At 46.8% G+C, this 27,947-nt stretch overlaps 1 protein-coding gene across 4 annotated transcripts in view; it reads left to right on the top strand.

Annotated features, from left to right (window-relative positions):
- The window catches only part of grm8a (glutamate receptor, metabotropic 8a), a 163,374-nt gene that overhangs the window by 123,395 nt on the left and 12,032 nt on the right, over nucleotides 1-27,947 (top strand). For 3 of the 4 annotated variants that reach the window (XM_042078880.1, XM_042078881.1, XM_042078883.1), the window contains 3 exons: nucleotides 1,988-2,188; nucleotides 17,701-17,840; nucleotides 19,985-20,920. In XM_042078880.1, the coding sequence (XP_041934814.1) occupies nucleotides 1,988-2,188; nucleotides 17,701-17,840; nucleotides 19,985-20,920 (1,277 nt within the window). The other variant, XM_042078884.1, reaches the window with a different exon arrangement.

The raw sequence follows: 27,947 nt of genomic DNA, 5'->3' as shown, positions 1-27,947 counted from the left end.
ACACACACACACAACACACACACACACACACACACACAACACACACACACACACCCACACACACCACACATGAACGTATCTCTGCCAACCAGAAGGTAGGAATAAAACAAATGATGCAATGTAGAGAAGTAGGCGTACAAACAGCTCCACTTCTCTCTCTCTCTCGCTCGCTTTCTTCGGACGCCCAAACACTCGTCCGCCGCCGCCGTTGCCGTCTGGGAATGCGCTGCCGTCAGCTGGCGAAGGGGGAGCAGTGGCTCAGCAGCTTTTCCAGTGCTCCATTAAGCTTTACGCACCCGCCTGCTCTGGGACGGGCGCTAGATAAACCCAATCAGCTCAAGTCTTCTGGCTTGTGGGAGATGATTACATGGATGCCTGAATCAAAGGCAGCTGACAGTCTTTGGCAGACAGTATTTGTACCTTTTTTTTTGGAGGGGGGTACCTTTTTGTGTACCTGACACATTTTGTGTGGTGGTGGTGTCCAGTTGTTCTCACACACACACACACACACACACACACACACACACACACACATACACACACACACACACACACAGGTACACAAACATACACACACACACACACACACACACACACACACACACACACACACACACATACACACACACAGGTACACAAACATACACACACACACACACACACACACACACACACACACATCCCCCTCCCACTCCATCCCACCTCAAAACAACCCTGTCGTCAGCGCCTGGCTAACCTTTGAAACATGGGTCGGGCTAAAGATGTGACTGCAGCGAGGCAGATTACAAATCACGTTGACTCTGCACTGGTTTCCGCTGTTTTTCCCTGAGTCCAGCCCCCATGTCTACCCCCCCCCCCCCCTCCTTCCCCCTTCCCCCTTTCCCCAACTACCCCCACCCCCGCACCTCCCAACCCCACCTGGGTCTTATCCATCACCGGGGAGGAGGCGAGTAATCAGTCTCCTTTTCGGTGGAACAAATGCATCACTTTCATACGGGGCCCATGCCACGCCGCGCTGCACTGAGCCTGGCAACCCCCGCCATAAAACTGAATTGAATTTCATTTACCGGAGGCCTATTAATTCTGCACTGACACTCGTATTGATTAAAGCCTCGCAGGTACTGTTAATTCAGCGTGTCGCGGCATGTTTTTATTTATCTATTGTTGCCTTGAAGGTTGCGTAGGGGCTTGGCTTGCCTGAGCTCAGATGGTGGCCGGAGTAATTTGCGTGCGGGTTGGACCTTTTCATCGGCCTACGATGAGATGATGGACAGTGAAAACATGACCATGATGGCTGTCTGAGAGAGATAGAGAGAGAGAGAGAGAGAGAGAAATGGGGGGGCAGAGAGAGATAGAGAGAGAGAGAGAGATAGGGGGCAGAGAGAGATAGAGAGAGAGAGAGAGAGATGGGGGGGCAGAGAGAGAGGGAAAGAGGAAATTAAGGGGATACTGTTTCTTTTTTCTCTGTCGTGGTGTTCTTGCTGACGTGTGTTAACTTAAACACTAACGGATAAGCGGCCGTAGGGACTGTCTGCTCCACATGGCATCAGCATTGGGGATGTTCAATGGTCTGATTAGCTAATTAAGCTAATGAACGGCTACATGCTGCCTGGCTCCATACCAAACAGCTCCACATTCTGAAGGGAATTGTCAACCTCCTGGCGTGTCTTGAGTCTGTGTGTGTGTGTGTCTTGATTGTGTGTGTGTGTGTGTGTGTCTGTCTGTCCATGTGTGCGTGTGTTTGTCTCTGCATATGTGTGCATTCTTGAGTGCTCAGTCAGTGGAGAGAAATCACTAAAATTAGCATTCTGGATTGCCAAGTCCCTAGTGGACCAGATGGCAAGAAAAAGAACAACACTATGAAAAAGAAGAAAAAAAAAACAAACAAAACAAAAACAAAAAAAAAGAAAAGGTAAAAAAGTAAAAGTCTCACCAAGCACATCCATCCGTCCTCACCATCAGACTTTGTTTGTCCTCTCCTGCACAGGTTTGGAGAAAGTGGGCCGGGACTCCACCTACGAGCAGGAGGGCAAGGTCCAGTTTGTGATGGACGCTGTCTACGCCATGGCCCACGCCCTCCACCGCATGCACAAGGACCTGTGCTTCGGCTACCCTGGCCTCTGCCCTCGCATGAGTAGCATCAACGGCAAGGAGCTCCTGGGCTACATCCGCGCCGTCAACTTTAACGGTGAGTCACAACCGGTGGTGGGGCAGCGGTCACCGTGCCACAAGCACAGTCACTGCGCACTGAACACCCAAACACACACACGCACGCCTGCTGAATGGTATTCGTCAGCGTCCGAAGGGCATCGACTTGGTGTCACTGTTTGCTTTATGTATGCGGGAATGCGTCAGAGGATTTGTGTGATAGCATATATATCTGAGTAGTCCAGGCAGGGTATGACTGTGTTTGTGTGTGTGTGTGTGTGCTTAGTGGAGGGGTGTTGCATGGGCCAAGGAATAACCCATTAAAATTTTGGACAGGGTGGATCCACCAATTATTTTTCACATTTGTTAACATTTCTAGATACAGTTGGGTGCAATTGGCCTTGGGAGAGCGATATGTCCTCAGAGTGACTTATACGTGTCATTATCTATTTATTTTTGTGTTTTAGTATGTGTGTGTATGTGTGTGTGTGTGTGTGTGTGTGTGTGTGTGTGTGTGTGTGTGTGTGTGTGTGTGTATTTATATTTCTTGCAATCTATTACCTCACTGCCTTTTCCTGTGGGGTCACATTTAATGCAACAGTGATTCTACAACAGGTCCTGTGTGGATTTACTTTCAGTAAATACAATGCCAATTTGATTAATGATGTTTTTCCCTGTTCTTTAATATGGTGCTGCATCCATCAAACTGCCCCAACATCTAATTAGTCATGCACTATGGACACCTATCCATGTATTTTACTAACTGAATAAAGTGGCATATAGTCCAATAAGGCAGAGTGTTGTGTTTATGCAACTTCATCACCAGAGACAATGATCTACTACAGCATCGGAAATATGAAGTCACTTTAAGAATGGTGTTGTTACTTTAAGAATGGACGTGTGAGTCAGTAAAAGCCATGCCATTTATCTATTAAGCTTCAAGATGTCAGCTATCCTTAAAAACATTCACTGCCAAATATTGCTTATTATGTGATGTGTCAAACATTACATTACTTAGCTGAGTTGTTCTTGTTATTTAGCTGTTAGGTAACTTCCAGTTATATTTCCTGGGAAGGTAAAACCTTTATGGCATTATACCATAACCTCACGTTGACCTCCACACAGCTAAATACACACAATTACTGTGTGTCTGTGTGCCCACACAAACAACACCATTGACCTGACTGTTTACAAATAGACCAGTCCATTTAGCCTTATCCACTTACTCTTATACCCTTACATTTATTTGTCGAGACGCTCAATAATGTAACAAACGGTTGAATTCTGCATGTTTCAGGTATGACGAAAATACATTTCAGTCACAGTCAGCCACGTTATATCGAAGTTATTTATTTATCTATTTTGAAGTGTATGTTTTGGGGCTCTTTTGCCTTTATTGTGACAGGATAGTGAGAGATTAATGAGAAGCGAGTGAGAGAGAGAGATGGGGTGGGATTGGGAACTGACCCGGGTCGGACATGAACCCCGTGGGCACTAGGACCCAAGAGTGGTACGGTTGCTGTAGGCGTTCTAGAGTGTTTTTGGCAAGGACCAAGCAGTGGTAGTTCTTGAAATCTTTCCCCAAATAGTCAGTACTTTTGCATCATATGATATTTCGTAGTATAATATAAAACAAAATTGCACACATTTGGGAGTAGATGGAGGCAAATGGCACAGTACATTCTGAATGGCTCGGTCCATTTAAACTGATTGAGAACTTGTTGTTGGTGCCGGTCACTTTGCTGGAATTTCAAAGTAGCAAACCAGCCCTTCAAAATACAAGGATACAAGGATACAAGGATAACAGGAAGTTTATTGTCACATGCATATAGTTACTGGATGTAAGAAATGCAGTGAAATTATGTCTGGTGTCAGCCTATTTGTGCATTTATATGGGGGGGGGGGGGCAGTAGAAGAGGGGTTTAGTAGATTAAGGTGGGGGAGGATTGGGATTGGGGGGGGGGGGGGGGGGGGCACCAACAAGGAGCACCCAAGAGCAACAGGGGCAAGGAAAAACTCCCTTACCAAGGAAGAAACCTTGGGCAGATCCACGGCTCAAGGGGCTAACCCAACTGCCAGAGGTCGTGGTGTGTGTGTTGGGGGGATGACAAGGGAGATGGGATAGTGTGCTGTGTATGTTGGGAGAGGGCAGTGTGCAATATGTGTGTTGGAGAAGCTTCCTCATGAGACAATGTGCTGTGTATTGGGGCAGTGTGCTGTAAGTATGTTGGGGATGTGTGTTGGAGAAGCTTCCTGATGAAATAATGTGCTGTGTATGTAGGGGAGAGGGGGGGGGAGTGTACTGCAAGTATGGTGAAGGGACTTACTATTGCAAGCAGAGTACTGTATGTATGATGTATGTGGGTGATGACAGTGAAGATGTGTGTGTGGGCGGGAGGGGAGTGGAGCAGTGACTGTGTGTGTGTGTGTGTGTAGTGTGTGTGTGGGTAGGTGGGGGCAGTGTGCTGTAAGTATGTAGAGGATGTGTGTTGGAGAAGATCCTGAAGACAATGTGCTGTGTATGTAGGGAGGGGGGGCAGTGTGCGGCAAGTATGTAGAGGAGGCTTACTGTAGCAAGCAGTGTACTGTATGTATGTGAGGTGATGACAGTGATGATGTGTGTTTTGTGTGTGTGTGTTGGGGATGGGGGTGGGGGGGGGGGGCAGAAAGGCTAGGCAATCAAGGACGGGTAGATATCAAGAAATCAAAAATAATAAATAAAAAGTTCTATGGAGATGTGCAAAAGTTGGAGAAAGTCAGATATGTGTGTGTGTGTGTGTGTGTGTGTGTGTGTGTGTGTGTGTGTGTGTGTGTGTGTGTGTGTGTGTGTGTGTGTGTGTGTTTGTGTTTTGACGTGTGATGAAATAAGAAAATAAAGGTCTGTAGCATAGGGAGAGGGATGTAAAAGTGCTAAAAGTCATGTAGGTGTGTGTGTGTTTGGGGGGGGGGGTACATCAAACAATACTAAGGTAAAAACCAACATACTTTGTAGTCCTTTCTAGTAGCTTTCTACATGTGCTTTGTATGGTGCGCTCACCTGGAGGAACCTCTAACGGCAGATTCCTTTCATATTCTGTTTTTGTTTTGACATTTTTTTTGTTTTGTAAGACTTCCAAGAATAAAGGGTAGCCATTCCTCAGTCTCCCCCAAGGTTTTGATGACGGGGAACCATTTATTTTGGTCTCTCTGAAACCACACAAGGCATTTTCATTTCATTATTAGCTCCACGTTACTCCTTGCCCCTCGTTTATTTATTTAATTGATGCTTCAGTCTGCTCATTTATTATTGGCTGCTTATATTTGCCTCGGAGTTCTGTGATTTGCATAATTGCCATTGAGCGATTACGTCTGTCTCGGAGAAGGAAGATGTGGCATGCCAGACTATTAAAAACACATTAATTCATGTATTCATTTTTTCCCCTCATGGAGCAGGAGACATGGTTGTTGTTGGTTTTTTCTTTGTCTTTTTCAACAAATAGACTCTCTATCTATGCTGTGTTGCTGGATGGAAAAGAAGGGGTGCTGCATATGTCAGTGTAGCCATTAGTGAAAGGCAATTAGGGCAATTGCGTGCTTACACTTCATGGACTCATGACTTTGAAAACTTTGTCTTGTCAGATGGTGGGAGCATCACAATGTTTTGACTTGTTTTGATTTGATGTCAGTGATGGCTGGAAGAGAGTGTCAGACAGACAGAGAGATGGACAGACAGACAGAGAGGGAGAGGGAGAGAGAGAGAGAGAAATAGAAAAGGATGAGGAGAACCATTGTAGTATTGCAATTTGCAGGCACAGGAATAGAGACTCAAGTAAAGTAATACACTTTGGTGAGAATAAGCAGTGTCATCCTGTGGAGCTATCCTTTTAATTGATGGTGCTTATGCTTTTAAAGCCTTAGTGATTCCCTTCCAGGTGTAATGTCTCTGCGACGACCACGTAATAGACTGCACGTTATGTTTCTATCGATTTTGGCCTGGTGGCTTTAGCTTGATCGCCATAAAACAAAACAAGAAAACAGCTCGGCTGGATTTGTGATTCGCCGTGTGTTCAATATGGCTGCAGGCCTGTTCTTCGCCTCGTGCTTGGGAGCGGCAGTAAGAAAAAAAGAGAGACAGAGACAGACAGGAAAGAGAGAAAGACAGAGAGAAAAGTTCGGCTGAAAAGTTGTTGGTCCCCAGCTGCCCTTCTGTAGCCTGGAAAAAAGCACAGGATCTGTCTGCTTATTAATACAGTTCTGCCTGCCAGCAACCAAAAAGGGGAAACATTGAACTCATTCTCTTTGTGTGTTTGTGTGTGTGTGTGTGTGTGTGTGTGTGTGTGTGTGTGTGTGTGTGTGTGTGTGTGGTGTTTAAATGGATGAGTCTATGGATGTATGCCAGTGGCATGGATCTGTACCGATCAAATATGCCCTTATAGAATAGCAGACTGGCCAAAAAGGACTCTCTTGATGCTCTTGCTGATGAGTTTTCAAAAATCAATTGGGAGCTTGTCTTGACGGAGACAAGAGAGAGCCTCCTGCGTTTCTCTTAATTTGGCCCTGGCCTCTGGAGCATCCTGGGAAAACAGCGTCCGGGGTCAGGGTGTTCCGTAACGATCCGGGCCCTCTTCCTGGAGCACCGTGCCCCACTGGGCGGACCGTCCGTCGTGCGGATCTAACCTTTCTCAGCAGCGTGAGCTGGCCCACCTGGGCCCGACCCCGGCACGCTGCCCCCATCGACCCACTCAGCCGAGCCAAGTAGAAACTGCTGCTGATGGAACACATGCACGCACACACACACATACACACACACACATACACACACACACACACACACACACGCACACATATACACACATACACACACACACACACACACACACACACACACACACACACACACACACACACACACACACAATACACACCTATGCACACATACCTATGCACACAGGCCTGGCTCCTCAGGCATACTCAAACACACACACACACACTCACACACACACACACATAGGCAAACAATAGACTGGTGCAATGCAGATCTCTCACACAGCAAGACAGAGAGAGAAAGATTGAGAAAAAAACTGATACTGTAGAAAGAAAATAGCAACAGATTCCTATAAAAGAGGATGTCTGTGAACCTATAAAATAAATGAAAAGAAGAAAAATGACGTCATCGCCATAGAGCATTCTAAATTATAGATATAGGTCAATATTATTTAGAATGTTATATAAAATTACAAATTGATCAATTATTCTCATATAAGGAGCTATTCAGATTTAGCCTGACGTAGCCATACTCAAAATTCTATTCAGAATTTGAGTCTGGAAGCATTGGGATGTGATTATGGGGCATGTTTTAACCGACACAGAGGGTGAAATGCCTCTGCACACAATTGAATAAACCTAACCAATCAAAGAAACAAAATAGCTTACTGTGAAGGCGTGAATCCTGCTGAAAACAGTCAGAACATCATTCTTCTCGACAAATGCTTTATGCTTTTCTGTTTTTTTTTTTTTTTTTTAAGTTACTGCACTGGCAATATCTTGTACAACAGACACTATAGTGACGTAAACGTGTAGCCTCTCTAGCGACAAGCTTTTCGCTGTAAACAAATTATTGTAAACGAAGCGAGCTCAGGTCACGTCAATCTTTGCTCATCTGTCTATCATTGTATAAAGCCCGCCCGGACGATTCGATTGGTCTGCACAATTCTCAAGTTTTCATAGAGGCTTGTCAATGGTCCCTTTCAAGAGAGTTCGATTATCAGCATCATAGTTGGCCCCACAAGACTTCCTTTTTAACATTCCATATGTTATCTTAATGCAGAGGAAGTAGATTGGGGCCCAAATAGAATGTTCAAGCATTGTTTTTGTTTACCTTGTTGAAAGGGTCTATAGAACAAGAACAGACCGGTAGCCTGGAGATTGCAGACAATTTTTTTTTCAACATGTCATCATCACTATTTACATTCATATTTATTCATTTAGCATACAATCAATAGCCTGGAGATTCCAGACCCTGGTAATCTAGAAAGGTTAAGGGTTTGGCCACGAATAATGTAATTGCCCAACTCGAGGGGCGGCACCAAGTGTGCATTTGAAAATCTCACTGCACTCAATTGGATAACACAATACGACCAAGGTTTACTGACTGATTCCGGACTTTGACGCAATTGGATAAAACTACGACTGTCATCTGTTTAGCTTGCCTCTGGCCCGCCTATATCAGATACACCGATGTGATTGGCTCCCCATGGAGTGGCAAAAGTAACGTGCATCATTACTCACTGCCAGAGTGTCTCGCAGAGACAATTCAAATTGTGTTCTTGCGAGAACTTTTCCAGGGTAGCAGACCGGACTTCCTCAAATTTTGTGGCCAGGGCTAAGTTCGGCTTGGCTTTTCAGGCTAATTCAGATTTGCACCACTTACCTTTCTCCCATGTAGAATCTGTGTCATTATAGCCATAGGGCATCAACTCCTTTAATCTGTGCCATTACGTTTCCTAAGGGGAAAAAAAAAACATTCATATCAAACCCCCATGTATCAGAGGTAGAAGAGTAAGGTATAATCATTGCTATACACATATGACTACATGAGGTCAACATCACCCTCCCTCATTCTCGATGGCAGCTAAATCCGCTCCATGCAATAACGCCATTACTAATAATGCAGGAGACTACGGCCATTTCCAGCTCTGCTTGACCTTCCGGAGAGTTCCATTTTGAAGGTGCACTCCGTGGAACCATTAACTGTAGTGACTTTCCACTCTGCAGGTGTGTGTGTGTGTGTGTGTGTGTGTGTGTGTGTGTGTGTGTGTGTGTGTTTGAGTGAAAGCTATGAAGTCCCCTCCCCCCGTAAAAAAGGCTCTTAGCTGCCCTCCAACATTTTCGCAAATTATGGCTACTGTGAAACGGCTTGACAGTCCAGCATAGCCAGGCGCTACGTGTTGCGCGGTGCCCATGTCGCGTTCGTGCGGAGAGTGCTGGCAGTGAATGGCGCTTGGCCTTTGAAATGTTGTGAAATGTTCTGTTGTGGTGGCGGCAGCAGCATCAGGCTGAATACATTGGTACAAAGTGTGCCTTCACTTACTCGCCCAACCCCCCCCCCCCCCCCCCCAAACACACACACACACACACACACACACACACACACACACACACACACACACACACACACACACACACACACACCTCCTCCTCCTTCTCCTCCCTGTACTCTGTATCCGTCATTGCCTTTGCAGATCCCCAAGGTACATTTCTTTTCACACACCTCGCCAAAGACCTTGATGGCTGGATGAAAGAATGATGAAAAAGGAAGAAAGAAAACAGAAAGAAAAGGAAGGAATGAAAGAAGATAAAAAAAAAAAAACTTGCAGCCTACACTACTATGTGTCAACTTGAGCTTTGTGTGTGTACAGAAACTTTGCATTGGTTAGGTATGTTATGGTGTGGTGAAGATTTTGGATGTTTAATGAGGATATATGCGGTTGTTTGACTGCACTGTAGTGTGTTGCAAATCATGTTGTGGTGATGCACACACATACACACACACACACACATAAATGCATGCACGCACACAAAGACACACTCACACTCACACAAATGCACAAATGCACGCACACACACACACACACAATCACACACCTGTTGTTTCAAAGGGGTCTACTCAAATAATCAGCAATCCAATTGGATGCTATTGTTAAGGCCATCGCCAGATATATTCATAGCATTCCATTCCAAATGCATCCATCTTGGAACACTCAGCTCATCAGAGCTAACGGCAGATGAGCACAGCGTATAGCGCCTGAAAGCCAAAGCCCTACAGACAGATTGACAGCGCTGTTTGGTACTGCCTGGGCCCGGTCCAGAGGACCAGTTTTAGTACTGCCATCACATCTGCCGTAATCAGACGTCCTCACTCTCCTCTCTCTCTCTCTCTCTCTCTCCATCTCTCTCTCCATCTCTCTCTCCCTCCATCTCTCTCTCTCCCTCCATCTCTCTCTCTCTCTCTCTCTGTGTGCTGATGAGCACTGTGATGTGCGTGTGATGCCAGGACACTGATTACGGCTCATCACCCGGCAACGGGGCACTGTGCGTAGACTGCACCGCAATGTGGTGGGGTGCCAGGAAGCCCCCTCCTCCTTCTCACACGCACACACGAAGACACACACACACACACACACACACACCCACACACACACACGCACCTTACACATGTATACTCTGTCTCTCACACACACACATTACCCGCCAAGTGTGTGTGTGTGTGTGTGTGTGTGTGTGTGATGACTACAACAGTGGCTAATTAAAAGGAAGTGAGTGTGTGTGATGACCACAACTGACTGAGCTGAACATGTCACATGAAAGGATGACGGAAGATCAGGCAAGAAAGGGAAGACTGGTATCAGAGGATATGGAACATGTGCCATGTTGAAGGCTTTCAATTATCCAGTGTTTGAATGTGTGTGTGTGTGTGTGTGTGTATGTGATGTATGATAGTATACATGTGCAAACTCTGTTGGCAATAATGTATACATGTAAATATGTGCATTTATGCATTTATGCAGTGTTATGCATTCCCATGTGTGTGTGTGTGTGTGTGTGCGTGCGCGTGCGCGTGTGTGTGTGTGCGTGTGTGTGTGCATGTGTGTGCGTGCGTGTGTGTGCGTGTGCGTGTGTGTAAGCGCGCGTGTGTGTGTGTGTGTGTGTGTGCGTGCGTGCGACTGCTTGCATGTTGTCGGGGAGCCGACCACAGTGGAGGTGGACGCAGTGAATCGGGCTGATTTGAAGGCTGGCGTCCAGCGCCATGCAGCATGCAGCCCGCCGCCAAGGGCTAATCGCCAGCTCAGCGGCAATCACACTCGCTCCAGCTAGTTCCTACATACGCTTATTTTTAGATTAGTGTCGGAAGATGGATGGAGCGAACAACTGATGAAGAGAGAGGAAAGGAGAGAGAGAGTGAGAGAAAAAGAAAGACGCTGGAGATAGGACTATTAATGCTGTGTGTGTTTTGTGTTTGAAAATACAAAAACAAATCCTTCTTGTACTCGCAAGGAGAAACATGGATGGCAGAGCCTGCGAAATCTAATCGCTGTGCATTTCTCATCGCGCACTGAGAAAATTGATATTCGCCCACAAGTGGAGCAATGCATATTTCCACAAACAACTGTTGACAAGCACCAACGCAGGAGAAAACAGCCTTTGAGAGCTTTTTTCTCTGAATTAACCAACTTCCTCTCTAGTTCTTGCTCGGTGCAGTCTCGTTTGTATGTTATTTCATTATTTCAGGCAGCAGAAAATGTAAAAATATGCAAAGCTGTTTTGTTAGGTAATACTTTTCCTAAGCTGGCTTTCTCTCTTTTTTTCCAGGTTAATGTCAAAGCACTTGAAAGGTTTAGCCTTCAATGAGTGGCTTGTTTTCTGTGGTTTGTCATGTGTGCAGACAGATTCGCCCCCACCATCAGTCTCGCCTACACAGGGAAGTACAAAAAAAAAAAAATCGATAGCTCGAGATAAATTCAATACACTGAAAGTTAGGCAGAGCCACTGTCGCCATTCCTGTGTGTGGATGTGATCCTTCCAGCACTTTAGAGTTTGAAAGGAAGCCGGCTATTTGGGTCGATTTTAATAGGACATTGGGCTCCTCGGCCTGGATTGCACATGCCTCGTTGGCTCGTGTTAGCTTGTTGCCATCAGTGGAGAGGGAAAGTGTCTCGTCACTGGGACGTGTGGCGGTTTGTTGCTTGTGATTGTGCGGGGGAACATTCACACACCTGAGGGCCGCAATCGTGCACAGCAGTCACATAAACACAGACAGTCCTCTGACACTCAGGATGGGATAGGAATCTATATCATTTTTTTTTCCATTTTCGTCCCTTTTATTTAGCACAAGATGCTGGCGAGCTTCCTGTCTCTCGGTTTTTAAAGGCCGGCCCCCTCTCTCCCTCATTATAAGCACACCAAGCAGCAGCATTAGAGGATGGGCCTCCATCTTCATTGACAAGGGTTGAAGGAGTGAGAGAACAAGCAGAGCAACGCATAGACGTCCACTCTGGTGACAAGTGGACGAGGGTTTGGTGGTGGAGTCCAGGTTAGAAGAAAGAACCCAGGTCGACCTCACCTCATGTTTTGGAACCTCCACCCAAACAAATCAATAACAACAACAACCACAACATTTGTATCCATCATGTGGCTGTGTCATGGCGGCCCAGTGCTAGTGCTGTTACTGCTGCTGCTGCTGCTGCTGCTGTTCCCCTCGCGCCGCTCTGACAGGCTCTAATGAAGCCAGCGGAGCCAAATCGCTGAGGGCCACACTGGCCTTACAGAGCTGCCAGGCAAGAGCGTGCGACTAATGAGAGGCTCGGCTCCCTCACACTTTAGTCTAAACGTGGAGCTAGTATCACATTAAATCACCAACACTGGAACACGCGTCACACACACACACATACTGTACATACACACACACACACACACACCACATACAGTACATACATACACACATACACACGACATGCATACATACAGACACACACGCACAGACACAAAACATACATACATACACACACACATACTGTACACACTCCTTTATCTACCCAACCCCCACCAAAAAAAAAAAATAATTCATTCAATCGTTCATTGTAGCGGTCAAAGACGTTTCAAACAACCGGTGTTCATCTGTAGCCATCTTGCAATGTTTACTGACTGATTCAGTCGCAGTGCTGTCGTCATCTGTTTATACCTCTGGCCCGCCTATATCAGATACACCGGTGCAGCTCGGCTTCAACGGCATGGGTAATGAGCATCATTACTGATTGCCAGAGTGAAACGCTGAGCAAATTCAAATTGTGCTCTCGCGAGAACTCTGGGTTTCCAGGGTAGTCTATGGAAGAAAATTGCCTGAAATTTGAAATCACCATCTTTCACCATAAACAATTCCATTAAAAAAGGTTGTCTCTGCTCGCCGTAATAAGGGTTGGTGTGTGTGTGTGTGTGTGTGTGTGTGTGTGTGTGTGTGTTTTATGCCTGATAAACTATGTGCCATGTGTTCACGACAGGTCGGTCATTACAGTTGTCAGCTGTGTTGATGTAATGGAGCTTAGTGATTTTAAGCCGCAATGTATGGACCTAATTTGTGGAACAGTCCAGGGAGGACGACGGGGGTTGGCTGGTGCACCTGATCATTAAGTTTGATTTCAGGTTCAGCTACAGCATCGTTACGAGGTTCACTTGCGCTGTGAAGCTAGATTTGGCAGCTTTAGGAGACCAAATGTAGAAGATTAATCGAAGGTCCATGGAAGTGTTCTGGACCAGTCAGAACAATGTTGTAAAATATTAAGATATGTCCCCTATTTGTATCCCAATTTAGCCACAGCTTCTTATTGTTTTGTGTCTTCAAAACTGTTGGTATATTCCGGAACATTTAAGATTCCATACTTTAATTGCCATACAACAGAAGTTATTGGGAATTTGCTGCAGTGTGCTCTACAATACAACAGACAAGACGACACCAAACAGAAATAGGAAGCACATACTCATCCCATTCCAATATGCAGGGTTTCCACTGAAAACTGCACGTTTTGTTTATCTCGGTGGCACTGCCTCCGTAACAATCTATCAAAATATCAGCAGCAGATGCAGGAAGTTGTTTTCTGTTTTTTTGTTGTTGTTGTTTTTGTTTTTTTGGCCTTCTCCAGTCAGTTTGGAAATTCGAAACTTTGGAAGCAGCTTGTTTTTGCTGCACTGCGAGAGCTCTGGAGGGGGGCTTCTTGGCAGCCGCCGGGCTGCACTGTTTTATCTCCTACGCCAGTGTCATCCCCGCCTCTTAGCCGGGATATTAGTAACCTCAGAGTCCAGTTTCACCGCACACAAGCCACAGAGAGCGAGAGAGGGCCCACCCACCTCTAAATGACCAAGGGGAGGGGAGGGGGGGCGAGGATGAGGGACCATCCGTTAGTCTGCTCGTCAGGATCGATCCTCCTCTGACTCTCATTTGTCTAAGGCTCCCTTATACACCTGGATGGATGTTATTGGCCTTTTGAACTGTTAGTTGTGTAACACGATCAAGCTATTAGGAGGAATTTGTACGCTAAGTGATTTGATTAAATTACATTATCACTTATGAAAGAGAGACAAAGGGAGAGAGAGAGAGAGGGAAAGAGAGAGAGAACGAGAGACAGCCTTGTTTCTTGATTCAGTGAATGAATTGGGCTCTTAAATGGTAAGTGAATCTCAAGTAGTCTGCTCACTTGCATCCCTTTGATATGCAAAACGGTCCATAGACTTACACTCTCCGCGACCGTCAGGAGTTATATATATATACCGGAGTTCGGCATTTATCAAGTGGGAACGTTTCCAGCGCTTGGACGATGAAAGCCGAGTCGAGGGTAAATCACCGATCCAACCCTCCCCCTCAGGTCATGCCTGGTGATGCGGGCAGGTGCCAAATCGGCATGTCGAAATACATCTAGTAATGACCGTTCAGCCACGCGGACAGATCAGCTGCTGGCCAAGTACAGAGTGCGTGTGTGCGTGTGTGCTTGTGTGCGTGTGTGTGTGTGTGTGTATGTTTGTGTGTGTGTGTGTGTGTGTGTGTGTGTGTGTGTGTGTGTGTGTGTGTGTGTGTGTGTGTGTGTGTGTGTGTGTGTGTGCGTGTGTGTGTGTATGTGTGTGTATTCTCCTTCAGAGTAGTAGCTAAGCGAGGCCTGAAAGTCAAAGTTTGATCGTGTCTGTGCCAGGGGGTGCATAAACACCTACTTGACAGGAGGAAAGGACTCTCGCCAAGTTTCTGATTCATTTCCACACAGATCCAATCCGAGGAGCCAATTTTGTAAGTCATATTCTCATAAGATACCAAACGAGGATGAGGAGACAGACGCCAGCTATTCTCTTCACGCTAATTTTCTCTTCAGCCTCGTCAGATGGCTTGTCTCTTTTGACAAACTCTGTGCAAAGTTGGAAAGGGAGTGTTGCAGAGAGGAAGTTTGAGGTCAGGAGCTGATAAGAAAAAGAAAAAAAAAACAGTGACCAGATGAATAAAAAACAAAATCTTTCACTCCTGATGCTGTAAATGATAAGAGTCATCAAATCATAATTGGATTTCTCATGAAAAAAAAAATGAGCAGAGCAATATGATGGCAACAACCAGATCATAGGGTGACTGATATATCATATAGGCTCCTGATGATAATGTATACTTAATGCACTGCAAATATTTAATGTAAATAGCTTTGGATGAAATCATCTGATTAATGAATGCAAGACTGTATGAATTAATCTTTATTTTTGACTTTTTTCACTCAAGTATTTCCTCACATAATGTACTGTATCATCACAGCTTGAGAATAATCAGAGTGAAAGGGAAAAATTAATGAAATACATAGCAGCACTAACCCATCTGTCAGCGATGTGTTTTGATTAGATGGCTCGGATTAATGAGACTAAACTGGTGCCAAACCGACGAATGAACCAGATTTTCATTCGTCGTAGGGGCAGAATTCCCAGTCTCTGTTGCTGTTGGACGTTTATGAGGTGCTGTGATTCATATAATTATGAGGGCCAAAGCGTGCGCGAGTGGAGGGCACTGAGGCACTCGATAGCCCCATTAGCTAGCCTCTCTGTCCACTGCAAGTGCTTTGAAACAAGCCCTCGAGTCACAAAGTCACAAGCCAAGTCCCCTAAGGGCAGCTTTCAGTTTGCTCAGTCGTGTGAACAAGCTTAGTGTCTCCTGCTTCAGATGTTCTTGATCATGCCTGGAATGAATTGGAAGATTCCGGATCCCCCCAGAAACTATCGGTGACCCTCCTCTGTAAAGGTCTATTGAGTTACAGTGGTGATATATTGGCACATTTCCTCCCCTTGCTTTTAATTAAAATTTGATGGAATGCCCCTTAATTGACATCATTCCCGGGCCCATGCCTGAGCTCGGCTGAGCTTGGAGATTACGCCCACGGAAAAATGAAGGGAAAAAAAGGAGAAATGGGGAGCGCTAAGCAGAGGAGTGCAGTGTGTAACCATGCCCTAAGCTGCGGATAATGGTGACAAGCCTTCCTGTCTTTTCTAATTAACACCTGCGTGTGCCGTCTGTAAGCTGGGCGGGGGATGTACGGGCAAGCTAAGGCGCCAAACCGAGAGAAATCGTTTTTTTTTTTTTTTTTAATTTGCATCCAAGTACCCTGTGACAGATCATTGGTCATCGCTTGGTGTCACAGGGCTTGCTCCAGCGCTCCACCCAGAATCCCACCTTCCCTTATTACTGGTGGGTGCAGCTGGCTGAGAATATCCTGTGGAAGCGCCCGTCCTGTCTCCAGCAGACTGTATTAAGAATAGCGCGGACAGATGCGGTGACACGACCAAACACATGCTGCTGTACGGACGGCTATTATTATTATCTCTTTCTGTGTCACTCTACTGATCCCCCTCTCACTCTGCCTGCCTTCCCTCCATCCTCACAGCTCACACACTTCCTCCCTCTCTTTTCTCCTGACTTCATTCACTTTTGGCACGTCTCTTCTCTTACCCTTTCGATGACTTCTTATCCTTCCGCCATCTTGACGTGGCAGGGGCTCAGTACTGCGGCGCTCCCGGGTGACGAACGGGAGAATCTGCAGGACATTTTAGTCGTGCGGCGCACCCTTAAAATATGTGTGTTTGTAATTACTCGCTTCCTTTGATCTCCCAGATCTACATAACACCCCCCCCACCCCATTTTTATCTTGAAATATCCACTTGGAGCGCAGAGTAAGTGGGAGGCAGCAGAAGAGGGCGCAGTGCATTTAGCATTATCGGCAGGGGGAAAGAAAGAAAGAGGGAAAGAGAAGGAATGAGAGAGGGAGAGGGAGAGAAAGAGAGAGGGAGAGAAAGAGAGAGGGAGCCATCTGTAAGGTTCGAGCTGCCTGGGGAGGTTGTGTAGCTTACACCTCCGACGATGCAGCAATTCTATCTCTCTCCTCCCACCCCCTCTGTCTCTCTCTCTTTCTCTTTCTTTCTCTCATTCCCCCTCTCTCTTTGCACTCCTTCTGCTGGCCGCGCCAATGCATTATTTATAGCTCTGACACCTGAGCCGGCTTTCAGGCGCCGGCGACAGGTAGAGCCAAGAAGTGTGAATCGAGCATCTGAGAGTTCGGGACTTAGGGTTTATATATGCACACACACACACACACACAAACACACACACACACACACACACACACACACACACACACACACACACACACACACACACACACACACATGTATGCACACACTTCCAGATACACTCAAACTGTCACGCAGTAACTCAAACCAATACTGGTATAGCTGCGGGGGAAAATTAGTCTTTTTTTCTCCTCTTCGTCGTGATTACCTTGAGAGCCGCCTGCATCAATGCAGCACTAACAGTAGGTGTTCCTAGAATCATAGTGTTCCTGAAATCGCCAAGGCTACAGTCAAGTATTGTTAAGAGTTCACATCTCTAGCAACAAACTTTGGTACAGGTCTCACAGGGACCTCTGACTAATTCACCTGCCTCTTCTCTCTCTCCCTCTCTTGCTCTGTCTCTCTCTCTTTCTTTCTCTCTCTATCTATCCTTCCTTCCAGGGACTGCTGGGACTCCCGTGGTGTTCAATGAGAATGGCGATGCGCCAGGACGCTACGACATCTTCCAGTACCAGATGAACAACAAGTCCGCCGCCGAGTACAAAGTCATCGGCCACTGGTCCAACAAGCTGCACTTGAACGTAAGGCCAAGAGCCAGAATTATAGAAAGAGAAAAAAACACCCCCAAATTCTCACCCCTCATTTATTCCTCGTCATACGAATTATTATAGGCTCCCAGAGGCCTTGCCTTGCTGTACAGTGAATGCAGGTGAATATTTTGCCGGCGTTAGGATTTTTTCGCACCGAGGATATCCACCTTTCTGGCAATTACGCTGATGGGAAAAACAGTGCACAGAGGGCTTCATTAGCTGGCAGGATGAAAGATGAGGAGACTAATAGGAGCTTAATGCTTTTATGGCTGACTGAAAAACAAAAACTAATGGATTCCTAAATGAGCAAAATTTCCATGGCCAAAATACTCAGTGTAGAGGAAACGAGTGAGGGGGAGAGAGAGAGAGAGAGAGCGAGGAAGATGGAAAGAGAAGTGAGGGAGATGGAAGGATAGAGAGAAAAAGAGAGAGAGTGAAAGAAATGGCATGTTTGCATTTTGCAGGAGAAAGAATGACAAATCAAACAAATTAAAAGCTGGTGGTGTGTGTGTGTGTTTGTGTGTGTGTGTGTGTGTGTGTGTGTGAGAGAGAATGTGTGTGTGTGAGAGAGAGTGTGTGTGTGTGAGAGGGTGGGCAGGGAAGAGAAGTTTGTCCATTAGTAGTGACGTTGTTTTTTTTTTGACGTTGACGTTGTTTTTTTCCGGGAAAGCACTAGAGAGAAAAAAAACGAGCTGTGTTGTTGCTCCCCAACGGTCATTGCACAGGTGTGTAGTAAGAGTGAAAAAGCAGGCAATCAGCTGGCCTCCGGATGTTCTCCAAGAAGTTCCGTCTAGAAGTCTAGTGCTCCAGTTCCTCCTAATTCCCTCGGCGTGCACTAAACTCTTTACAGTTTCAAATCCTTTTACACGCGCGGAAAATGTCAGCCATGTGTTTTGGCAGTGGTCGTGTGGTTTGCGCGTCTGTTCGTTCAGCGTGGGGGGAAATGGAGGGGAGTGCAACAGCGTTAGCCTTGGCACAGTCCCTCAGAGACTCCAGCTTGCGTTGTTTCCCACCCCTCTCGCCTGTTTGGTCGTATTAGAAGTGTTTGTGTGGGATGAGGAGCGACACAAATAAAGACTAATTAATTACGCATGGTCATCTAATGGTTTTTTTCCCCTCTCTTGTCTCCAGAACATGGCTCAGAAATGAAAAAAGAGGACAAAACAAATACATCCATTCCCCTGAGGATTACTTTGGGATTGGGCCCTACTTTCATTTGCTTATTTGCAGATAATGTTTAATTTGATAAGTCGCATTAGACTAGCTGTTCATTTGGAAGTTTCCAGTAATTAAACCAGAGCTGTCTAGCCTCCTAATGTTGTCTGGATCTTCCTCATACTTTCACACAGACAGCTCTTTTCGCAACAGGCCGAAGTGAGATCAGTGTTGTGGGTGGATCTGGCAGTGTAATCAATTACAATTTACTCATCTATCTTGTTTTAATGCCGTCTTATCAACAAATATAGTCCCGCCTCCCGCCTCTTCCTGGCACAATGCCTGTCAAAATCATAATTTCATCAGGAAAAAAGTTTTTTAATTTGTTTATTCCATATTAGATTGCTTTTCTAGGACAGGAGAATGCATCTCCAACATCGGTCATTACGTAAAAACTCAATTGCGTTATCACGCACATAGCACGGCTGCCCTATTTGTGTCAAATACGATTATGTCCCACAGTCTGCCGTCAAGTTTGAGACATGCCTGCGAGTGCTTGAGCCAGTAGCTTACAATGCTGGCTTGGCTGAATGCTTGAAAAGATATCCTTAAGCTGGTCTCGGTAACAGCTTCCCATTTTCACTGCTAGTCTATGAAGGCCTGGTGAGGGCCGTATGTCACTAGTAATTGTACTTCGAGAGTGGACGTGCCATTCCCTCTGGCTTAGACTGTGTAGTGGGAAAGTATTGTTTTTCCTTTTTCACAGCTGTTCCTGACAGGCCTCTTCATCTCCTTCTCTCCCTGTTTCTTCACTCTACCTTTCAGTCTTTCCCAAAATGTCTATAGTTTTCTCTTTCGCTTGATCTTGCAACTGCATCCATTTTTGCTTACCTTTCCTGTTGCTCTGGTTTCTCTTTCCCCCTGTCTCTCTCTCTCTCTCTGTCTCTCTCTGTCTGTCTCTGTTGTGTCTCCGTGTCCAGGTGAGCGCCATGCACTGGCGGACACGGGACCCCCTGTTGCCGCTGTCCATCTGCAGTGCCCCGTGCCGCACGGGCGAGCGCAAGAAGATTGTGAAGGGCGTGCCGTGCTGCTGGCACTGCGAGCGCTGCGAGGGCTACCACTTCCAGGCCAGCGAGCTGACGTGCGAGCTGTGCCCCTACGAGCAGCGACCGGACGCCAACCGCACGGGCTGCCAGCCCATCCCCATCATCAAGCTGGAGTGGTACTCGCCCTGGGCCGTGGTGCCCGTTTTCGTCTCCGTCCTGGGCATCCTGGCCACCACCTTCGTCATCGTCACCTTCGTCCGCTACAACGACACGCCCATTGTGCGCGCCTCGGGCCGCGAGTTGAGCTACGTGCTGCTGACGGGCATCTTCCTGTGCTACGCCATCACCTTCCTGATGATCGCCGCGCCTGACGTGGCCGTGTGCTCGTTCCGACGCATCTTCCTCGGCCTGGGCATGTGCTTCAGCTACGCGGCGCTGCTGACCAAGACCAACCGCATCCACCGCATCTTCGAGCAGGGCAAGATGTCGGTGACGGCGCCGCGCTTCATCAGCCCCGCGTCGCAGCTCGTCATCACCTTTAGCCTCATCTCCGTGCAGCTCCTGGGCGTGCTGGTGTGGTTTGCCCGCGACCCGCCGCACATCGTGGTGGACTTCGATGAGCAGCGCACGCAGGACCCGTTCAAAGCCCGCGGCGTGCTCAAGTGCGACATCTCGGACCTGTCCCTCATCTGCTCACTGGGCTACAGCATCCTCTTGATGGTCACATGCACTGTTTACGCCATCAAGACGCGGGGCGTGCCCGAGACCTTCAACGAGGCCAAGCCCATTGGATTTACTATGTACACTACCTGCATCATTTGGCTAGCTTTTATACCCATCTTCTTCGGAACGGCACAGTCAGCAGAACGGGTAAGCCGCCCACCCCCACACAAACACCCCCCAAAAATGTTTTGCTCGATGTTCGACCGTAAAAGTTTATGATTGACTCAGAGTAGCGTATGATTGTTTTTGGATCAGTAGGCTTTATGGTTGGGTCCAAAAATCTGGACGGAGAGCAGAAACAATCATTTCCAGGAGGCAGCCAAAAAATGCTCTCAACTGATTTGGCTGTTCATCAGTTTGCCAACAGCATTGCAAAGAGACAAATTTGTATTGTATCAGGGATTAGGATATTTTCAAAGGATCATTTCAAGTCATTTTGGCAACAGCTGGGTAGCTGTTAGCATATGGGAGTAATAGCTTAGCACACATACATACTGTAGCTAGGAAGATTTGGACTCGGAACAATACAGTTGAGAGAAATAAGCAAACTGTTTGCTGCTTACTACTCACTCACATAAGTCCTTGGTCCCTTACACAGAGAAAACAACTTGTGTTGTGTTGTGTTGTGTTGTATTGTGAGAAAAATAAGCAAACTGTTTGCTTACTACTCACTCACATAAGTCTTTGGGCCCTTACACAGAGAAAACAACTTGTGTTGTGTTGTGTTGTGTTGTGTTGTATTGTGAGTCTTGTGTTGTCCTATCCTATCCCATGCAAATCACCCTGGTTTCACTTACAACTCAGCTTCCTAATGCCCACATAAAACTACTCAAAGTATGGTATTTCCTCTGACTAACAGTATAAAAGGTGGTCGTGACTCCTTAATTATTCAACATGCATCAACAGATGCTGAATAATGTGACCTGTGGTTTTAATCTGCTATGGTATGTCGTAGTCAAGACACTGGATACTTTATAGTAGTCAGTGGATGCAAGAGCTTCTAAAATGGACAATGGTTGTGATTGTTAAGGCAAGGTAGCCTGGAGAAGTGTCTGTCAGGAGTAAAGCACAATGTCCGTTATAGGCCATTAGACTTGTTTAGCCCAGCGGTGTGAGTGGGGATTCTGCGTTTCACAGTGTGAATGGAATGGCTTTGCTGTGCGTAGCCCTATATGTGAAGCCTCAGCTTATAGGGAATACGTTTGCGGACGCTGAATGAGGTTGTTTTGGAGACTACAGACGCTGGGTGCCGGGCAGACAACAGAGCAACGTAATGAGCTGTCTTGTTTGATTCCTCTCTCTCTCTCTCTCTCTCTCTCTCTCTCTCTCTCTCACTCACTCCTTCACCCTCCTCCTCCTCGGCCCCCTCACTATCCCTCACTACCCCCCCCCCCCACACACACACACCTCTCACTGCATTCTTAAGATGAGACCTCATTAAGCCAGCCAACTGGGCTGACATCATTAGCCATCTTCAGGAGGACCAGACCACACAGACACCACCTTTTCACAGGCAAGAAAAAGACAGAGATGGAGAGAGAGAGAGAGAGAGAGAGAGAAAGAGAGGGTGAGAGAGAAATGGAGACACATATGGATATACCAATTACGCAGTGAGCAAACACCACACAGTGTTTTCAGTCACCGTGAGGAATGATTGGAAGTCTCTTGGAACAGCGTGGTGTTGTTCTCAGTCATTACGGCCCGTAATGAGAAAATCGCTGCATGAATTATTTCATGACAACATAGCACTGACACCAGGAGAGAGGGAAGAAGACTAGTGTAAAAGCAAGTCATCAGCTGATTCACTTTCAAATCGTCGGTGTGATTCAATGGCTATATCGCAGTGACTGTGATAGGTGCTTATCGGCGAGGTAACTTGTCTAAATGTGCAAGCCTATTTAGGAGACTGACACTAACGCATGTAAACAAAGAAATTAATTCAAATCAAAACCCCGGCTGTAAATGTAGTTGTGACTGTATGCCTCTGTGTGTGTGTGTGTGTGTGTGAGAGAGAGTGTGTGTGTGTGAGAGAGAGAGATGGAGAGAGAAAGAGAGAGAGAGAGAGGGGTCTTTTGGGGACCTCTGCTTTGCATACCAAATGAGAAGTCGACTTTGTTCTCGTTGGAGACTGAGAGTGGCCCCACTGCTCTGAAACATGATGTCAGATGATTGCAAAAGAGCTCACTCAAGCAAATCTACATACTGCAAAAAGCATAAAAAGAAAAAAAGAAAGCTTTCAGCTTGGAGTTCTCCTCACACAGATCACACACTCATCTACTTGGCAGATCCCTACGGAATCTCACGGCCCTAATCTCAGCGTTGGCAAAGCAAAGCTTCTGATTTTGCCAAACTTGGTTGTACGTGCCGTTCTTATCCCGGCACTCTGTTCTTAGCATGGATGCTGTGTGAGAGAGGCCTCGATTGATGTGAGGGAGAGACTGCAGCTGCAACAGGGATCCAAAACCTCCGCCTACCTGCCTGTCTGACGTGCTGCTCCTCCGCCCTGTTATGTGCGCTTTGACACGTTCGATCCGACTAAGCTCTTTGGAATGTTAATGGGCCGATATAAGAGCTTGAGTATTGAGAGTGTGTGTGTGTGTGTGTGTGTGTGTGTGTGTGTGTGTGTGTGTGTGTGTGTGTGTGTGTGTGCTTGTACAGTATGTGTGTGTGTGTGTGTGTGTGTGTGTGCTTGTACAGTATGTGTGTGTGTGTGTGTGTGTGTGTGTGTGTGTGTGTGTGTGTGTGTGGGGTCCATGGGAGGTCAATGACACCATAAGGTGGCCGTCCAGCCGGTCAAGATGACCATGCTGGGTGTTAGATCAGCCCCCGGACAAAAAGAAAGAAAAAAAAACATTCCACCCACAGCTTGTTTCCCTCCTTCTCTCCTTTCATACGGTCTGAGTCAGACGGACGTCCCACTCGCTCAACAAATTACACACGTGGCCTGACTTTGCAGGTTTCTCTAAGATGAATGGGACTGCAGGTCTGGTTTCTCCAACACTGTGGAGCGAACACCTGCTCAGGGTTTTACTCCACACCCCCCCCCCCCCCCCACCCCCACCTCCACTCCCCCTACCCCGGCCCCTTTCTATAACACGCACCTCAACCTCACAGTGGTAGCGATCAAAAACAGTCCGTTTGCAAATAAGTCTTTTCCCCGGAGGTGCTCTGGAGGGGATTGTTAATGTAAAACAGGTAAGAGGGGGAACAAGGCGGCCGCTTTGTTACTCAGTCACTCTGCATAATTGTAAATGATACGGCTTTGAAGGCAGCTCTCGGCATGGCACCGTGGGTTAGGTGAAAATGGTGGTTTCAGACACGGGGTAATTATGAGCATGCTGGGGGAGGTCTGTGATGGAGGGAGAGAGAGAGAGAGAGAGAGAGAGAGAGGCTTTGTGATTTAATGCCTGAGAGACATACAGTAGTGGGCCTACATCACCATTATGTCCTTGCGGACCTTTTTCGGCACCCCACACCCCACTTCAGTCGATGGTACCTCTCCAGCTCATCTTCCCCTGGACTTCCAGTCCTGACATTTCTTTCATTCTCTCTCTCTGACCCTGTTCTGTCTCTGCATATTTTGGTATTCACCATTTTCAGTTGGTCTCTTCATTACGCTCTGTCTCCTGTCTTCCGCTCCTTTGATGCCGACTCTTCACCTCATAGTTCTCTGTCTCGCTCCTTTCTCTTCCCCATCACTCTCTTTTCGCTCATTTCTGTCTTCACTCTTTTCTCTCTCTCTCTCTCTCTCTCTCTCTCTCTCTCTCTCTATCTGTCAAACTCTCCTCTTTACTCTGTTGCTTCTTCTTTTCTCAGTGTCTGTCACACACTCTCGTCCCACCTCTCTCTCTCTCTCTCTCTCTCTCTCTTCTCCTTCCTCCCTCTTTATCCGTCGCTCCCACGCTCCTCTTCCCCTCTGTCCCTCACGTGAGTGCAGCTGGTGGCGGTCGTGACCGGCTGCGTGCGCCCCCCTCCTCCCCCCCCCCCCCCCCCCCCCCCCCACACACACACACCCCTGTGGAGTGCTCGATTACGCTCCACACGAGCGAGAGGTGCGCCCACTCTTCTCCCCACGCATCCCTGCCCCTCCTCCCCTGAGCCCGCCCTTCAATATTATCCATCATCCCAGCTGATGGATTCACAGCAGGTGCTTTTGCCCAGATCCTTAGCCGTCCACGAGGCGCCATTAACCTTGGGTAATCTGTAGCCATGGCGTTGGTGGCGGCGGTGGCGACTGCCTCTGATGCTGATGCTGCTGCTCATCCCGATGCCTTTGCCTTTGAGACTTGTAAAGGAGGCATCCTGGAAATGGCAGTTTGGAGGTCGATGCGGAGCGGTGGGGTCACTGGAGGCAGGGCCAAGTGGACACATCAGACACTTCCCTAAATACACGAGGGCGCCATTCACTACCAGCATTAAAGGCCAGGCCCCCCTCCATTCTCTCCCTGGGAAGAAAAAAACAATATTAAGGATGCGATACAGAAGCACGAAAAAGCTCAGTGCAGCATGTAAACGCACACACACACACACACACACACACACACACACACACACACACACACACACACACACAGGCGATATGAGGTCTCAGCTGTGCCAGCGTCTGTTTAGATATCATTAGTGTATTTTGTCTTCAGCTATAGTTCACACAGAGGCACAGGCTCGCACATAGAGAAAGATGTTCACACACTACACACACACTCATGCACATGCACACAATCTCTCTCTCTCTCTCTCTCTCTCTTATACACACAATCACAAACAGAAACAGACACACACACACACACACACACACACACACACACACACACACACACACACACACACACAAATCAATTTCAATTCATACAGAAATAAATATCTGCCCACACACACAGCTACTGTACCATCAAAGATGGAAAAAAAACAACGACATATGGATGTATTGGACGCTGCAAATAGTTATTTAAACACACTGGCTCACTCAATGCAGACTGCTCATTCACACACAGCACAGCAGATGGCCCAGTGTCAGTCTGAATCAGTTAGCCCTCCTCCCTGGTGCCCATGCCACTGCTGTCAGTCTCCCCACTCCTTTTCATCTGCATTCATGCCATGTAGGATGTGACCCATCAGTCATCAGATGGAGCCAGTGTGTGGCACTTAAATCACAGGGCCTCAAATGATTGGAATTTGATGCCAAGGCATTCATCTCTGCTGTAAGATGCACAATGGGGAATAAATAATTTCCTGTCACCTCTGCATTAAGACGTTTTCAAAAACATGTTTATTTTTCTCTATTCAGATTTTTTAAATTTTTTTTTTTTAGCATTTGTGTGCATCTTTTTTTCGCATAGTATACATATTTTTGACAGATAGCAGGCAAAGGCAACATTGTGCGACTTGGGATGATAAAATGTGCCATTGAAAAGCTCTCCACGGGGCTTTGCACAAAAAAGCATACGTTTGCCGTGGGAACGATGGTGCTATGACAACGGCATTCAATGACAAGCAGAAATCAAGTGAAGGCGGCGAGCAGATGTGTGGGTTCTGCTGTTCCTCCCTTTTCATTCACATTTGCAATCCATGCCGTTCGGCTAGAAAGAAACTCAAAAGTGGAGCATCCGTGTGTGTGTTTCTCTGTGTGTGTGTGTGTATGTGAGTGTGTGTCTTCATGTTGTGCAATGCAGAATGGGTATCATCCCTGCCTTTATTTTAGAAAAGAATCTCATGTTCTGACTGTCAAAACTCGTTTCCAGGGTGTGCACTGTGTGCTCGAGCGTTTAATGTTTGTCAGCAGCAAGCGCAAAGCGAAGGTGACGTTTGCGCTCACTCTCATGTTGTGCCAAATGTCGTCGCCCCCCCCGTTAAAAACACCTGCCCGCACACAGCAGTTGGTCCCCCCACATACCTGCAAGCACCTGAGGAATACCCTCTGCTGCCACAGCGCAGCACCTGCTGACACAAACATGTGAACTGCTACACAGGTTGGTCTCCAACTTTGTGAGTGAGTGTGTGTGTGTGTGTGTGTGTGTGTGTGTGTGTGTGTGTGTGCATGTGTGTGTGTGCATGTGCATGTGTGTGCATGCGTGTGTGCAGCATGTGATAGCATGATGTGCTTAATTTTAGAAAGCCATTGGCTGGTGATATTCCCTGCCGCTATTCCTTTGAAGTGCACCTGAGGGTGATTTTGTGGCTAATTGCTCAGTTGGTGTTGCCTGTTTAACAGCCCTCCCTCTAAGAAGGCAGGCAGATGGGTTCCTGTGTAACGCGCTTGGATAGAAACCACAGCGCAACAGTGCTGATAAGGGGTGCTCTGACTCCTACTGGCTTTTGTCCATTCAGATCAAAGGTGCACTCAAATTCTTTGAACTGACACAAACACAAACAGAGGCAAACATGTTTTCTTTGAACTGCATTCAAATGTTTCTGTGTAAACATCGCAATTTGAATGGTGACCCAGTGTCAATATTTGTTTGTGGAGAACTATCTCTTTAGATCGTTTGCGAGTGTTCCCAAACATTTGTGGCGATTTCAAATGTTTACTTTGGTATGAACACACTCCGAGGTCAATAGCATTTAGTAATGCGGCTTATGCACGGAAAGCTCTTTAGACAGCGCATATATATTTCCAGTAGAGTGTCAGCTGTGTTGCAAAGGCATCTCCTGTTATACTCTGCTCCTTTTGTGCCTAACCCTAGCGCCTTCCAGGCAGCGCTGCCTTGAAGACAACGTTGGGGGCTTAAAACCCCAAGAAACCACTACAACACAGTTGACGGGTCCAACGGAAATATATGAGCTGGCTGGCTATAAGAGCCTTCCATGCATAAAATTAACTACAGGTTGGATAAAAAGGCAATATGTCTCTAGAATAGCATATAATGTTCTAATGTTCTAAAACTCAGTCATATAATGTTCTAATGTTATGAAACTCAGAGGAAATCAGCTTTTGTGGACTGACACTGCACAGTGACGTGAAAGTAAACTACTCTGTCTAGTCAAAGAAAACACTTCTTTGTAGAGCTTCTTTCAGCGTTACAAATCCGATTAGTATCTTTAGCTGTGCATCATTTCACAACCCCCCCCCAACCCCTCCTCGCATATAAAATCAACATCATTTAATTATGAGTGACTATATTTTGCACACTTGGCCTATTAACGAATTCCTCACCGCGGGGGTTGGCCCCTGTGTCCT

The sequence above is a fragment of the Alosa sapidissima genome, chromosome 22 (assembly GCF_018492685.1).
Source record: "Alosa sapidissima isolate fAloSap1 chromosome 22, fAloSap1.pri, whole genome shotgun sequence".
NCBI classification, from domain to species: Eukaryota; Metazoa; Chordata; class Actinopteri; order Clupeiformes; family Clupeidae; genus Alosa; species Alosa sapidissima.
The sequence above is the reverse complement of the archived record's forward strand: the minus strand, read 5'-3'. Positions and strand labels throughout refer to the sequence as shown.